We start from the raw sequence: 16,051 nt of genomic DNA on the forward strand, positions 1-16,051 counted from the left end.
ATCATATGTTTTAGGATGTTCTTCACTACTTTTGTCACAAGGAACTTGAAATTCCTCTAGCACATCATCAAGCAGATCCATAAGCTCCATATCTTCCTCCTTGGAGGAACCACCTAGTTTGTGAGTATTATTACAGGAAACCTCATGGCTTGTTGCCTACATAGGCACGAATTGTTCTAGCAGCTTCACACTCCCATTCAAATATCTTTCCACTTCAATAGCACAAGTCTCAGCATGCATTACAAAGATAGCATCAATTTCTTTTTCCATAGTATCATCATAGAAAACCCTATAACCTGTAGCACTCATAGACTGATCATCATCCATCACCCCCTCTGAATATGCATCTCCATAATCATAATTTTTGTCTTGGTTCACATCAAATACATATGGTTGAGCATCAAATACATCTACAGCATCACCAATGTCCTGAAATGTAGCCATAGACATAAAACCCTCTTGTATAGCATCATCCAAAACAATTGCTTTTGCATGTAATGCTGCATAAGCATTCTCTTCATGTTCTACACCCAAAGAGAACTCCAAATGGGCATCCATATCACATATTGACTCTGACAGACATGTTTCTTGATCACTGCTAGCAACTATGTTTGTATGCAAACCATGTACTGGCTCTGAGAAACCTGCTTCCTCATTTATGTCACTTTGAGAGGATATGACTGCATGCTTAGCATCCATAGAGTCATATCTATCGAGCATAAACAGTATCTACTATGAAATCATCATCTGCATGCAATAATGTCTCGTCTTCCAGAAGACATGCATCGATAACAGCTTCTAGCTTAGCATTTTCTTTGGCTTTACTTCTTGCAGAAATATGCTCACATAATTCATCATAGTTGAGGATCTGCATCTGATCCCCTTCACCTTTGCTGAAGACAACCTTATTTTGTTCAGTAATCTCCTTTATTTCTTGATCTAGAAATATCCTTGAGCTTTCGTAAATAAATTCCTTTGCAAAATACTCCCACCGTGCCGGATATTCTTATGCCAGTTCTTGAACCTGCTTTTTAAAATCCGAGTTTACAGCCTCTTCAAAAGCTGCAATCATCCAATCTTCCGGAACATTTCGGCTCTTCATCTCAACTTCGTAACATGCAATAAAACCTTCTAGATCATATCCCTGAAAATTATAATACTGCTCCCGAACACCATCAAGGGCTAGCTCTACATAATCATCAATCTGGTTTTTTAATTGCACGGCTCTCACTTCCAGTAAACATCCTTGAACTAATTCCATCATTTTAGGCAAATCTGCAACTGCTAGATTTTTATCAAATCCATTGGAACTGAAATCGTCAATAAACTGCTTTAATTGTTATGTCATCTCCATCTTCACTTGCCACCCCGGCTCGTTTCACGTCGGGTTCACCAAAGATGTCGGGGGATATGTGTTCGCTACGTGAGTCGGGCAGGCGCCGGGCCTCTGGATGTGGGAGGTGTGAAAGAGAGAGAACAAGAACAACACATGTGGCTGAATCTGGAAATCACCGTAATCATCAATTAATTGATTAATGCTTGAGTACAACTTAATCTTCAGCCAAGGCAGGCTGTTAACAGCACTGTCACTTGGATCATCTGCTAAGTAGGAGCTTAAACTCCCATTTACAAGATTAACCGGGCCGTTAATGACACCGGACTTAACAAAATGCTTAATCAATCTTCGGAATGATGTCGATGATAAAAATTCTCTTTTGCTACTTCAACTGCTTCAATTGCCCGCCTTTATACTTTGGACTGGCTTAACTGCCATTCTCTTCAATTGCTATATGATGCTTTAACCCTTGCTTTGCCTGCCTCATGATGTCCTCTTGCTTCTTACCTTTCTTGCTTGTAATTGCCTTGACCAAGCTCGAGAGGGAGAAAGAAATCCTTCTTGCTTTGGTTGTCTAAGCTTTCCCTTTCTTAGTGCTTCACCGTCTTCAAGCCTCGAGCCTGCTCTCCACAGTCGAGAGGGAGAGAGAAAGAGAGAGAGAGAGAGAGAGAGAGAGAGAGAGAGAGAGAGAGTCTCTCCTTTGCTTTGGTTGCTTCGAGGACGAGAGAGGAGTTCCGTTATGCTTCTCAAGCTCGAGGACGAGAGCGAGAGAGAGGTAGATCATCCCCGTCTTGCCCTTCGTTCAAGCTTCCCCCTCTTCCCTCGTTGGCTTGCCATACACCCTTGCCCTCTTTGGACTTTCCTTCCTTTGTTAACTTTCCCAAAATGTATGCAAAACAGAGTCCTATTAATAGCTCGCTTTCCCCTTAAGTAGTTGCGCCAGCGTCAATGACGTGGCATGTGAACATCTCTATGACGTGGCAGTGCAGGGATCCGACCAACACCAAAACACGTGCCACTCGAACCAAACAAGATCACCCTGCCTTGCTCGTCATTTTTTGCTTCTGCTCCAAAGCCATCCCGACATCTTGGAGCCCGCTGCGAGTGCCTTCTTCCTTCTGCTCGTCGCCCCTGGCTGCTGCACGCTTTCTTATCCTTTTCTTTTGTTCACCTTACAGACTAGCAACCCTTAATTGAATAAGTGGGCGGCCCTTAGTGGGCGGCCTCTCACTTGGTTGCCCTTGGGCGGCCATTGCTTGGGCCCTTGGTCACCATAGTCTCCATGGGTGGGTGGCCCTCAAAGGGCACCAACTTGAGCATGCTCTTCCTCGCTCCACTGCCTTCACACTGCCACGTTTGGCATCCTCCAAATCTTTTGAGTGAAAGCGCACTGATAGCTTTCTGTGCCTCCGAAAGGACACCACGATCAATATTCATATCGGCCAATACATTTCTAAGCACAACTTCTTTCTCTAGGAGTCCTTGACTAACAATATCATCGTGACTTTTGATGCCCGTAAAAGTCTTCAATAGTGCTAAAAATTCATCCATCTCGACAGTGCCGGCAACTGACACCGTCCTCAAGCCGTATTATCTCACCAACCTGGACTCTATCAAACAAGCTGTAAGTTCCTGTAGACTTCTCAAGCTACATACAACGCATACAAACTCTGCTAAGGCTATAAATTTCCAAATGGCGCTCCGACCGAGGCGATCGACCTGGCACGGAACTGACCCCCAAGGAAACTTAAACTGGCGATATCTTGGCAACTAGAACTACGATCACTAATCTGAAAGGACCGACGTGCTCCACAAAGTGAGCACTTCAGGCCCGTGCATTCATTTCATTTCTGTCACCTCAGCTGCAGTTGCCTAATCCGGTACGGATCTGCAATCGACTCAAACTTCAATATGCCATAACTTCTTCACCGTAGCTCCAATCGACGAGCCGTAAAGACAGGCTGGTAGAGCACTTCAAGCACTACAGTTATAGATCATAATCTCTCATATGTGGCCACTTCAATCATACTCATTTTTGGCATATTTGAGGCATCTATCGGCCCTTATAAGCCGCATTTGGCATACATTAATCATTAAGCTTGGCCTGTTATCAAGCCCTGATCACTGCTCACCTAATGTGTAGGCTTCAAAGAAGCTTAGATTGCATTTCTATGCTCTTTTTCTCATCATGGTAGCGGAGCTGGACGACACCGCCCGCTTTAGATGCTCATAACTCATGATATACAAGTCCGATTCACAAGCTATATATAAAGAACGACTAAAAATAATTATTAAAAAACATATTTTGGAGTCTCAAACAACCCAAAATATCAGCATTCAAGCTTGAAAAAATCACACCTTTGTACATGAAGTTTTACAAGGCCACTTCCAAAACTTGCAGGGCTATGTACACATATATACATGAGGCTAGTGGGCAAGCCTTTTGGCATGACTTAGTGACTTCATGCTTATCCAAAAAAATATCTAACATAGCTTTCCAACCCCCCCTTGCCTGCTTAGTCATTCATGACAAGCAGAGGTGTCTAGGGTGAACAACTGGACCACACTAGTCTTGGGCGTAGGGTCGATCGTAGTAGGTCTAGAGGCCTGCTGCCCAAAGGTATTGTGCCATCGCGATCTGCTCTGGTGCGAACTAAGACAAAAACTAGCCTATGTTCTCGGGTGACATGCTGGCCGGAGTGACATGAAAACTAAAACTAGGAGAGTATGGCTCATCGTCATCGGCCATGGCTATTCATACACAAACAACACCCACAAAATACGTTAGTTTACATAAGAAATGCTTAATCAATACAAATAACAAATCAACGAAGCTGCTACATATAGGAATGAATCTAAAGTGTATTGTAGACTAATAAAAAGAGTTTTACAAAAGAGTTCCTAGCAAAAATCATTAGTTAATCTCTCATCCTCTATGAGATCTGATGCACCAAAGATGTCTATCTCAATCTGTACTTCTCCATCTTTGTTATCAAACTCTACTTCTTTGTCGCTCTCCGCATTAGCTTCAGTATTTGACACCTCATCTCTAGGTTCACTAGACAATTGCTCACTACTGACATCCACCTAAAAATCTAAACTTAAAGTCTCCCTCGGTCCTGTGCTTTGTTCATGAATCACCTCTTCAACCTCAATGTCCAATCCTTCACACACTTGCTTGCTACGTGGAGAAACTTGAACGACATAGAGCCAGCATGGTTTAGACAGATCATTCTCATCATTTTCTGTCCATAGTGGATCGTGTATGAACACAACTTGTTCACAATGCTGCAAAAGTACGAATGTATCCCATGCATTTTTCCACACCCATCTAGAGTTCACTTGAATCAATCCACTCTTGTCTTTACGCACAATTGCATCAGGGCCGCTGGCAATAACTTTGAACCACTTGACATCAAAGGTAAACATATCAAACTTTCTAAAGCTATTCTTCAGGATGTAGCCAAAGTATTCAAGCTGGCTAGTCTCTGTATTCTCATCCCAAGCACTACTCCTACTTTCTTGGACAAAGCTTGCCCTAACACCATTGTCGAAAGTGACCCTTTGTTCGTCCATCCGTTGCACTCATGAACGCATGCATGTACTAGGAAGCATAAGCCTTGAAGCAAAAAGAATCTCAAGAAGCAAAAAGAAAAGAAAGGGAAGATGCGGCAGAGAAGCAAAGACAAGTAGAAGAGGCAAAAACACAAGAAGAGACACGGCACAATCAAGAAGAGATGTATCCTAAACCGATCTCACCACCTGCTACGAAACAACAAGACCACCCCATGCCAAGCCCTCCATCTTCACCAACACTTAGACCAACTGAGGGAGAGCGAACCAAGGAAAAGGAGCCTCGACCGTAAGAAGCAGCAGGATCTAAACAACAGACAACCACTACTTCTGAGCAAGCCAAAGCAAAAGACCAAAAATCACAAAGGGTAGCAAGTCCTGAACCACAAGAGACTACTAGTTTTGAGCAACCAAAGGCACAAGAAATAAAAATCTCCCCGTGTACCACCACCCAGCAGGAAATGGCCGAAGCAACCACACAACCACAAAGAGAGGTAGAACCCTTGTCGTTACCACAAACAGCCACCACAACCCCACCAAAGGAGCCACAAGAGACTACTGAAACATCTAGGCAGCACACAGAACAAGAAGATTGGTAGGAAAATGATGAAGTAATTCTCCAAGTAAACGAATATGCCAAGCAGATGCAGGAAATGACAAAGAAAATGCAAACAACCGCACTTAGTCGCAGTGCTAAGGCTAGAGAATTGGAGATGGTGGTAGATGCTCTGCAAGGAGAACTAGAGGATAGGATGACTATCATCACCGATCTACAGAGACAAGTCCAAGAGTTGAAAGCTGAAGCTAAACAACACCAGCTAGCTAGAGAAAAGAAACAAAAGGAAATGGAAGAGCCAGGTAAACTTCTCCACGAAGTTAACAGATTCCTGTAAGAACAAAGATGAACAACTGATAGAGACTACCAACAAATTCTTAGCTACAACTCTATCAGTTCAAAAGATCCAAGTGTAGCTTGACGTAGCAAATGCTTCATTACAATATTAAGAACAAAGGATTAATGATCAGGCAACCTTCTTGCGACAGATAAGAGAAAATCCCACAGTACGTTGCCTTGATCAAAGGTACAAACGAAGTGTAGAAAGCACTGGAAAAGAAGACTAAAGATATCAAGCTCGAGCTAAAGCTAGAGCAGTCACAACGCAGAGACCTTGCATTAATGCGGGTTCAAAGATAAGAAGAGATTCTCAAGGAGATAGCAGAGCTCAAGAGAATTAATCAGCTACTACGAGACGGACAACAAGAGATGCAAGAGGAAGCAGGTACTTGAAAACAACCAAACATTGAAATTCCATCAGTCTCTTTCGCTGAGATAGAAACACAGCCAGCAGAAAGGCCAGAAGGAGAAAAAGACTTTCAGGTAACAATCACAGATGCCGATCAAGTGCCTATGGTCCAACTATCAAAAGCTGAAGAAGATACACTCAAGGAGTAGGTTGCTCAGGAGACCAATGAGCAATGGAAAGCAGCGATGGATTGGGAGTTGAGAGTTTTCCATTCAATCAATGTTACTTAACTCACTCCCAACCAAATCAATGCACAGTGGCATCAACAATCACTACCACATTCCTTGATCAAGGTAGAGCTGCTACAAGTTAATGAATGACTATATAAAGACATGCAAGCAGAAGGCGCAGATGAAGTCCACCCCAAGTGGAGAAAGGGCTAGCTACACAAGAATCCCAGATACTTGATCTGTTCACAAAAGCACTTGCAACACTTCAGAAAGACCCGATTTTTTGTCCTATACCAAGAGTAAGGACATGGCAAGCACATGAGGCAATGACAAAGAAGCGGTCTACATGGTTGAATTACCCGAGATTGTCAGCTCTAGAAAAGGGAACACTGACAGAGGAATATAACATGGTGAAAGCCCTAACGGGTGCCATGGTATTCTTCAAAATTCTCCCTCATCTCTCATGTGCTATGCTCTACAAAATAGGCCGAATGCTGGTCATATGCATTGAAGCCTTTCACGAGCCAAAGGAAGCAGAAGCACCGTGGATATCGTTCCTTAAGGGCAATAAGGGTCTATGCTACAACCTAAGTGGCCAACCTTCCGAAGAAGTCCTTTATGGCTTCTACGTCCGCTGCATGTTCTTGCCATCTCACAATATGTTGGCATCTGAGAAAGAGTTCTACACAGGGTTCTTCACTTGGCGAACGAAGATTTTTGGGCCAGTGATCAGCAATCTAACTTCCAGATTCGTAGGTACTCAGCCATCGAGATCAAGAACAGAGTCACCATGCAATTTTTGCATGTTCCAGACAAAGAAAGAAAGATTAGAGATGAGAAATCTTTACATGCACTTAAAGACCGTCTCGCCAGCCGTCAACCCGAAGATTATTTCAATCCATAAAGTTGTGTCAAGTGACGACACAGGCGAGGAGGAGGGGAATGTTAGCAGTAAGCTAACTCGGACACCATTTTTTGGAGCTCTCATTGTAGAAACAATTATTATTTTGATGAATTGGGAATATTGTAACTCCTATTTTTCGGATAAACTTTGTAATCAATGATTCGGGGCAACAAGCTTCCAGATTATATCAACTTGTCTTTAGTTAGAGCTCCCATATTATTAGTTTTGACCACCAAAAACCTTGGCTAAGGTATAAAAAGCTAGCCAATTTTGTGAAGTTATTATTAAGTTTTGGATAATGAAATACACAGCGTGAGCTAACGACGCTCACTTCTCTCCTTCTCAATCTTCCTACTCCCTCCCCGGTTGTCACATTGTAGTCACGTTGTCAGGAGTTTTTTGGAGCAAGGGATTGCGCATATGTACATACCCATGCATGGTGCATCGAATAAAGGATTGCCTATTTTCCAGAGCCAGGTGGTTACGTGGGGCCCACATGTGTACAGGTAGGACAAGGCGTACATAGTGCATCGATTTTCACTATTACCAGTACCACTATGTTTTTCTACAATAACGAGGAGTTTATAGTGTGTAAAACTTCTCGAGGAAGCTATCCGCGGGCGGACGGCATGAGGTAAGCAGGTGCGTCAGATGGCATCTAGTGGTGTCAGGAGGGTGAACGAGGTCAATATTTGCACGCAGATGAGGACGGACACAACGTGGGTGTTTTCTTGTGAGAGTTGCGCAGAAAGGTCATCATTAGGACCACTTTTTGGGGCCACTTCACGTGGTGGTGAGATGCATTATTGGAAAAAAGCTGAGTGCCAGGTGTGCGGATGATGCAAAAAGGTGACAACTATGCACTGCGAGGTCAGTTTTTGGCCTGTTCGGGGTCCGTTTGAGGTCATCTAAAAGGCCAAGGGTGCCCAACTAATAAAGCTAAGTGTGGGAACTGAAAAAACAGAGAGAAGACCAGAAAAAACGTGGAGAAGAGAGGAGGAACAGCCGCAGGTGTGTTTTTGCTCATTTTGGAGCCTGTTTTGGCCGTAAACTGCTTATCCGATGTCGGATTTGAGCACTTTGACATTGTAGACTGGGGTTTTGGGCCGTTCCGGACGCGATGGCGCTGTCCATTTTGCCAAATTCCTCACTCTTTTCCTGCTGTTTTTCTGTGTAAGTTTCTCCTATGAGCGAAGTTTCTGCTCTAGTTTGTGATTGTATCTGATATCTTTTACCCATATTGTGTGAGCTGTTTGCCCCATTGGTGTTGGCCCAAGCTCATTTGTATCTAAACATCAAAAATTCTCCTCTTTTGAGCTGAGTTTTTTGGGTGTGTGTGTGTGTATGTGTGTGTCTGTGTGGAGTGGGCAAGTGGATAGTCTCTCTCCTCTCACTCCAGAGGTGTGTTCCCTGTCTCGGCCAGGTGTGTTGTGTAAGCCGAGTGGTGCCCCATAGTGTGTGTGTGTGTATCTTCCCAAGAGTGTGTATCGGGTCGTTATAGAGGCGCTGTGTGTGTTTTCATCCCGCTCACATTCTTTTGGTGCCCCCACTGAGGATCTTCTTCGAGTACCTTCTGCTTCGAGCTCACATTCTTTTGGTGCCCCCATGGAGGATCTTCTTCGAGTACCTTCTGCTTCGAGCTCACATTCTTTTGGTGCCCCCACGGAGGATCTTCTTCGAGTACCTTCTGCTTCGAGCTCACATTCTTTTGGCGCCCCCACGGAGGATCTTCTTCGAGTACCTTCTGCTTCGAGCTCACATTCTTTTGGTGCCCCCACGGAGGATCTTCTTCGAGTACCTTCTGCTTCGAGCTCACATTCTTTTGGCGCCCCCACGGAGGATCTTCTTCGAGTACCTTCTGCTTCGAGCTCACATTCTTTTGGCGCCCCCACGGAGGATCTTCTTCGAGTACCTTCTGCTTCGAGCTTCAAGCTTCGAGATTGGGGATTACAGGTTGCAGGTTGCAGATTACAGGTTACAAGTTACAGGTTACAGGAACAGGTGGCTGGAGTACAGTGATATACTAGCAGTGATGTCACTTGCAGTTGTTGTGAGTATGCATCACTTGGCGCCTGTTTGAGCGCATTGTCTGCTGGATTGTACGTTACTTGTGGAAACTGCCATTGTACACCTTTGTGGAGCCATATATGGTTTTATTTGGCAGTCCCAGCCATTTCTGAGACTTGGTCTGGAAGATAGTCATTTCTGAGACTTGACTATACGCGATTTGCATTAGCTTTCGTGTGAGGGTCGATAGCGTGAGGTTTTTATTGAGCTGGGGGATTCTCAAATGTGGAGATCCTTTCGGTGATACAGGTAGCTGGAGCACCCTTTTTGTGACCTCGCCATAGGCTATGTACTAGTGAGTCCTACTTGATGCTCGGGTTCTATTGTTGACAGCTTATGCATACATAGACAGTCTATATTTTGGGTTCCTACTGCTCTACTTCTGGGGAAACTCTGTCGAAATTTTCCCAAGTTATGATGGCTGGTTTTTTGGTATTTTGAGCCATTTATGCTGTTATGCTGCTGAAATTTTGGCAAAATCAGAGGTTGAGTCAGGTGTGCCTTCTTGGGAGCTTCATGGTTGGCTTTAATGGATGATCAAAATGGCCCTCAGTTCTGGCCCTCAGTTCACTCCTTTTCATTTAACGCAAAGAATTCAGATTAATGTTCATGTGTCCAGGAAGATCTTTTTCCAGCAGCGCATAGTCTTTATGTTTGGGCCAAGAAGATTGAGAGAGATCCTGGAATGTCCTTTGCCTGTTGTCATTCCGATGATCAACTATGAAAACTCATTTGATGTGCATGTGTTTGTCCTCATCTAAAGCTGAGCTCCATTGAAGTTTCTGGGGATTGGGTAGTGAAAAGTTTTGGGTTCTTGCACGTGTGTTTGAAGGGGTTCTCTAGCCATGGCTTTCTCTTATCCGGAATTTCATGGAAGAAGTGGTGAAGATGCGGAAGACTTTCTGGAGCAAGTCGAGGTGGCATGCATAAGCAACAAAATGTGTGATGAGGACAAGATTTTGAGGCTATTTGGATTGCTTTTGAAAGATGAGGCCCGTGTTTGGTTCATGGATTTGGAAGCTAAAGAAGCAGTGGCTTGTTCTTATGGTTTGAGTCTTGACAAGTTTATAGAAGCTTTTTTAGAGCATTTCCAAGTTTTTGAAGATGCAAATGCAGTATGGAATGAGCTCAATGCTCTTAAGCAAGGTTCTTGTCAAGGTGTTGATGCTTATGTACAAGGTTTTACAGATTTATGGACTCGTTGGTGTGTTGCTCTTAAGGATGAGACCCCCCCTTATTCATTGAAGAAAAGTTTTTTTGTTGATGGTTTGTCACCTTGGTTGCGGTTCGAGGTTGAGTTGAAGAGGCCCGAGTCTTTTGAAGAAGCGGTATGCATTGCAAAGCACAAGGAATGGAAGTTTAAGCATCTTGAGGAACATGGTATCAATACAGGTATGCATGTGCAAGATGGATTTGACATGGAAGATGAAGTTAAGCCTAAGCAGGTGAAAAGTAGCCTATCCTATGATGTTTCTCGTTTCTTCCCAAGGTCTATTGTGAAGCGTAAAGAGGTCTTGCAGGTTGACAGGTTTATGGAAGAGCCTAAAGAGGTGAGTAATGCTTTGGATACAGGATTGAAAAGTCTTGAAGAGGATGCATTGGCTACTTGTGTACCTTGTGATTCTGGGTGTGAGTGTGAGGTCGAGGTTATTGATGATGAGCACGTATCTTTAGATACTAGTTCCTTGGAAATTAGGGAAGAGGGCAAGGTTGAGAGCCATTTTGTGGATTTGTTGGATGTGGAGCCTGTTTTGAAGCCATATTTTGATGTATGTGCAGTGATTGAACCGATTTATGAGCATGATTGTGGTTTAGAGCAGGGATCTATATTCTTGGAGACTGATGAACCCATGCTAGAAGCTATGGATAGGGGTGCTAGCCATGATTATGATGTGGATAAAGTTACGTGTGATGATGAGTATGCTTATGATGATGAGAAGGGGTTTGGCATATATGAGTCCAATCTCAGCTATGTGGATGCCTATGCTAGGGATATGTGTGCTGCGGGGATACTCTTGTGCTTTGGATATCAACAACTTTACCTTCACACAATGCTTTTAGCTACTTGGGTGCATGATTTGCAGGTTGTTGCTATGGCTGGTGAAGCCAAGATGCCAGGTGATGAGTCACTTGAGTTGTCTCTATCGGTTGGGTTAAATGTGGCATGCAATATTTATGCGTTTGGAACTCCAGACAGGGCGGATGTGTTAGTTGGATATGCCTATGGTGCATTTTGGTTGATTGTTGAAAAATGTAGGTGTGGTGTTATGATGCTTCTTGTGAATCAGGCGATATGTCTTTGGCCTTTTGATCCAGGTGGAATGAGCATCTACTAGTGCTGCTGCTGAGCATGAATGCTCTAGCAGGCTAGGGGGTGGGCAAATTATGTCAGGAGTTTTTTGGAGCAAGGGATTGCGCATATGTACATACCCATGCATGGTGCATCGAATAAAGGATTGCCTATTTTCCAGAGCCAGGTGGTTACGTGGGGCCCACATGTGTACAGGTAGGACAAGGCGTACATAGTGCATCGATTTTCACTATTACCAGTACCACTATGTTTTTCTACAATAACGAGGAGTTTATAGTGTGTAAAACTTCTCGAGGAAGCTATCCGCGGGCGGACGGCATGAGGTAAGCAGGTGCGTCAGATGGCATCTAGTGGTGTCAGGAGGGTGAACGAGGTCAATATTTGCATGCAGATGAGGACGGACACAACGTGGGTGTTTTCTTGTGAGAGTTGCGCAGAAAGGTCATCATTAGGACCACTTTTTGGGGCCACTTCACGTGGTGGTGAGATGCATTATTGGAAAAAAGCTGAGTGCCAGGTGTGCGGATGATGCAAAAAGGTGACAACTATGCACTGCGAGGTCAGTTTTTGGCCTGTTCGGGGTCCGTTTGAGGTCATCTAAAAGGCCAAGGGTGCCCAACTAATAAAGCTAAGTGTGGGAACTGAAAAAACAGAGAGAAGACCAGAAAAAACGTGGAGAAGAGAGGAGGAACAGCCGCAGGTGTGTTTTTGCTCATTTTGGAGCCTGTTTTGGCCGTAAACTGCTCATCCGATGTCGGATTTGAGCACTTTGACATTGTAGACTGGGGTTTTGGGCCGTTCCGGACGCGATGGCGCTGTCCATTTTGCCAAATTCCTCACTCTTTTCCTGCTGTTTTTCTGTGTAAGTTTCTCCTATGAGCGAAGTTTCTGCTCTAGTTTGTGATTGTATCTGATATCTTTTACCCATATTGTGTGAGCTGTTTGCCCCATTGGTGTTGGCCCAAGCTCATTTGTATCTAAACATCAGAAATTCTCCTCTTTTGAGCTGAGTTTTTTGGGTGTGTGTGTGTGTATGTGTGTGTCTGTGTGGAGTGGGCAAGTGGATAGTCTCTCTCCTCTCACTCCAGAGGTATGTTCCCTGTCTCGGCCAGGTGTGTTGTGTAAGCCGAGTGGTGCCCCATAGTGTGTGTGTGTGTATCTTCCCAAGAGTGTGTGTCGGGTCGTTATAGAGGCGCTGTGTGTGTTTTCATCCCGCTCACAGCGTCTATTGCATTGCAACTACATGTAAGAGCTCTACGTAGATTGACGTAAGCATTTCACACTATTTCGTAGCTTTTGGTGTTGCCGACCCGTGGCCTAATCTTATTCATAAGTAGGAATTTAGGCTTCAAAATCAAAAACTAAGTATAGGCGGGGTATTGGGGCATCATTGCTAAGCATTTAACTGCATTCTGAGTCAAAAATGACTACGTCAAAAATCCATTGCTGTTAATAATAGCGATTTTTGCACTTGACCAAAAGTGAGATTTGAGATCATAAGCATGTGTGCTTAGGTCTTATAAACATGTTCTAAAAGTTTCGTTACGTTTGTATGTCATTTGATGTTGTAACGGATGTGATTTGTTTACTGATGAGCGATTGGCTTTTGGTGATTTCAATCACTTGAGTGTAGCTTGAGTTAGATGCGAGTTGTTTGTTGTTTTCCAAGAGATTGACAACCTCTTGTAGCCTCTATGCACTAGTCGAGTCAGCTTCGTCCCATGTATTGACAATTTATTCATGGTTTTCGTTACATCTGCAATAAGATAGGAGTGAGTTTAGACACCCGTCCCACAATGACATATAATCTACCATCTGCTCCTAACCAGAACACATGGCTCATCATTGGAGTCAAGAATGAGGAAGAAAAGCAACAAGAATAAGGAGCAGTACATGCACCACAACTAAGAGTATCGACAAGGAGAAAGGCCTTACCTTCATAAGAAGAAAGTGAAGCAAGTGATGAGGAACAAAGAAGTGAATTTGACAAGGACAAAGCTTTAGAAAACTCTTCTGACCCCTCGAAGACCGAACAAGAGAAGAAGAGAAAGGCTAAGGGAAAAAAAAAGTTACAGAAGAGTCTGTAGCTAAGAGAAAAAAAAGTGTCAGCACCTGTCATCATTGAAGAACTGACGCAACGAGCTACTCGCCTCGATAGAGAAAGGGAGACTTTTGAAAGAGAAAGGGGCTTGGCAGGGGAATTTGAAGAATTCTGGAAACCGTTGGTGACCACTTATCTGAGACGACCATACATGCGAGTGCCCTTCAACTCGAGTACTACTGGAATTTCATACAATGATAAACAAGGATGCAAGTTGAGAGATCTTTTGGAATGTTGAAGGAAAGGTTTTTCATTTTGGAAAAAGATGTGACATGAATTTACATTATGTGCAAGATCTTGTAGTAGCTTGTCTTGTGCTTCACAACATTTGTATTTTCCATAGAGAATCTTTTAATATGGAGTGGGTGCGGGAGGGAGAAGCAGAATTGGCGACCCATGGTGGGCATGTGACAGAGGATCGAAGAGCGGGTGCTACATCTATGTTGGAGCTTTGGGCAATAGAGGAGACTATGGAGCGTGCTCAAGGTGGCGATGAAGAAGGTGCTGGTGACCTTGAAGTTGACTCCGAGAGGGGAGATAGTATTGCAAAGACAATGTACAGAGAGCAAGCAAGATGAATGTCCAAGCTATATTGTTTGGATATAAAGCTATAGAGAAAATGAATTTATCATCGTCCTAAACTTAAATCTTAAAATTAATAAATATTTGGGCTATGGTTTATACTATAACGTATTGATGCAATTAGTAAATGTTGCTTCCTTTCACTCTTTGTTCCGCCACCATCGAGCCACCACCGAATGTTCATAGCAGACAGCGAGAGAAAATAGTCACTTTTGGTTCCACCCTCTATGTGAACAAATGGGTGGCAGAAGTGTGCATTCTTCAACTCTTCCACCTGCAAAAGTGTTTCGTCGGCCTCCCCAATGTGAACTAAGTCATAGTGTGAGCCTTGCAGGAGGACCGACTGTCACCATGAGCATTGAGTCCCGTGCGATAAAAGAATAAAGCCGCGGGAAACAGACACGTTACACGGGGAAAAGTTGTTTGTTCGTTAGAGGTGGAACGTGTGGTTGGTTGCAAAAAGGGATTTAAAATGTGAGTGCGCGCCATTTTCTAGTTATGGTGAGGATCTTGGAGCTAACGGCAGTGCTACAAATGAAAGGTTGAAAGGTGGCGACGTCATTGACGTAAAGTACGAGTGAGAGTGTGTGTGCATGTGGGAAGACACAACCATCTGTGGGATAGCGATAGTGTTGTTCTGTGCAAAAACAGTGTTGAGAGTGGCGATGGCGGTGCGGGCGCAGAAGCAGCTCGGCAGGACCAGAGCGGCTATGCTGCAAGCGCTAGCTATGGTGGTTATGCTGGCACTGTTAGTGAGCCTGCCCACATCAGAAGCGGTCGGCCGGCCTCGCAAAACCAACATGCGATTCTACCTGCACAACATAATGGTGGGTCCCAACGCAACGGCCGTTCCAATAACGGCGCCGTCCTCTGGTAATCAAACGTATTACAGGTTCGGCCGAGCCTTCGCCATGGACGACCTTCTTACAAGAGGGCCGCTGCTCAAGTCCAAGGACGTCGGCCGCGCGCAGGGCTTCTACATGTGGGACTCTCTTAAAAAGCAACAAAGTAACGCTTGCGTTTTGCTTTTCTTTACCTGCACTTTCAACGCCAACACGCGCTATAGCGGCAGTAGCTTAGTGGTACAGGGCTCAATCGGCTGGGACATGCTGTTTCACGAGGTGGCTATTGTAGGCGGCACTGGCCGTTTCCGCTTCTCGCAGGGCTTTGCCGTTGTCGACCCCGTCGTCATGACGCCTTACTATGTCGTTCTTAAATTCAATGCCACTATCCTCCATTGACGCAGCTTACTGCTGCGTTGTGGCTTTTCCAGCTATTTGCTTTTGCTTTCCTTTCTTTTACGCTCTCTGCTAGTGCTTTTCCTCGTTGCTTCTTGCTTTCACACGCTGTTATGCCCGCCATTGTCAATCAAAGACAGGTCTATTTTTGTCATTATAGACTTGCAGACTCTTCTTCAATAATGGATAATATTATGGCGTTCATGTATTAATTATGAAAAATGTTTGTGTCTCGTTTGTAATCATAAGTCTTTTCTTTTAATCGAGGGATATATGTATATATAGATATATGTGTGTATATATACATATATATACACACACACACACACATATATATATATATATATATATATAGAGAGAGAGAGAGAGAGAGAGACGCTTCTTTCATGCCTATCCATGTGCACACCTACATATATGCATCCATACATACATGCGCACAAGAAGATTTAGAAAATTTCTCATGTA

The 16,051-nt window shown here is 44.0% G+C and overlaps 1 protein-coding gene across 1 annotated transcript; it reads left to right on the plus strand.

Annotated features, from left to right (window-relative positions):
- The first annotated feature begins 14,289 nt into the window (after window positions 1-14,289).
- Window positions 14,290-15,802, plus strand: LOC147417673 (dirigent protein 2-like). Its single transcript, XM_086507169.1, has one exon. It carries the CDS (start codon window positions 14,942-14,944, stop codon window positions 15,587-15,589), a length of 648 nt encoding a protein of 215 aa, XP_086363295.1. The 5' UTR covers window positions 14,290-14,941; the 3' UTR covers window positions 15,590-15,802.
- Window positions 15,803-16,051: the final 249 nt, after the last annotated feature.

Source organism: Adiantum capillus-veneris, chromosome 30 (assembly GCF_014529385.1).
Source record: "Adiantum capillus-veneris isolate H3 chromosome 30, ASM1452938v2, whole genome shotgun sequence".
In the NCBI taxonomy this organism is placed as follows: Eukaryota; Viridiplantae; Streptophyta; class Polypodiopsida; order Polypodiales; family Pteridaceae; genus Adiantum; species Adiantum capillus-veneris.

Excerpts from the sequence above, each read along its gene's own strand:
- LOC147417673 (XM_086507169.1), top strand. The coding sequence starts at position 14,942 with ATGTGGGAAGACACAACCATCTGTGGGATAGCGATAGTGTTGTTCTGT.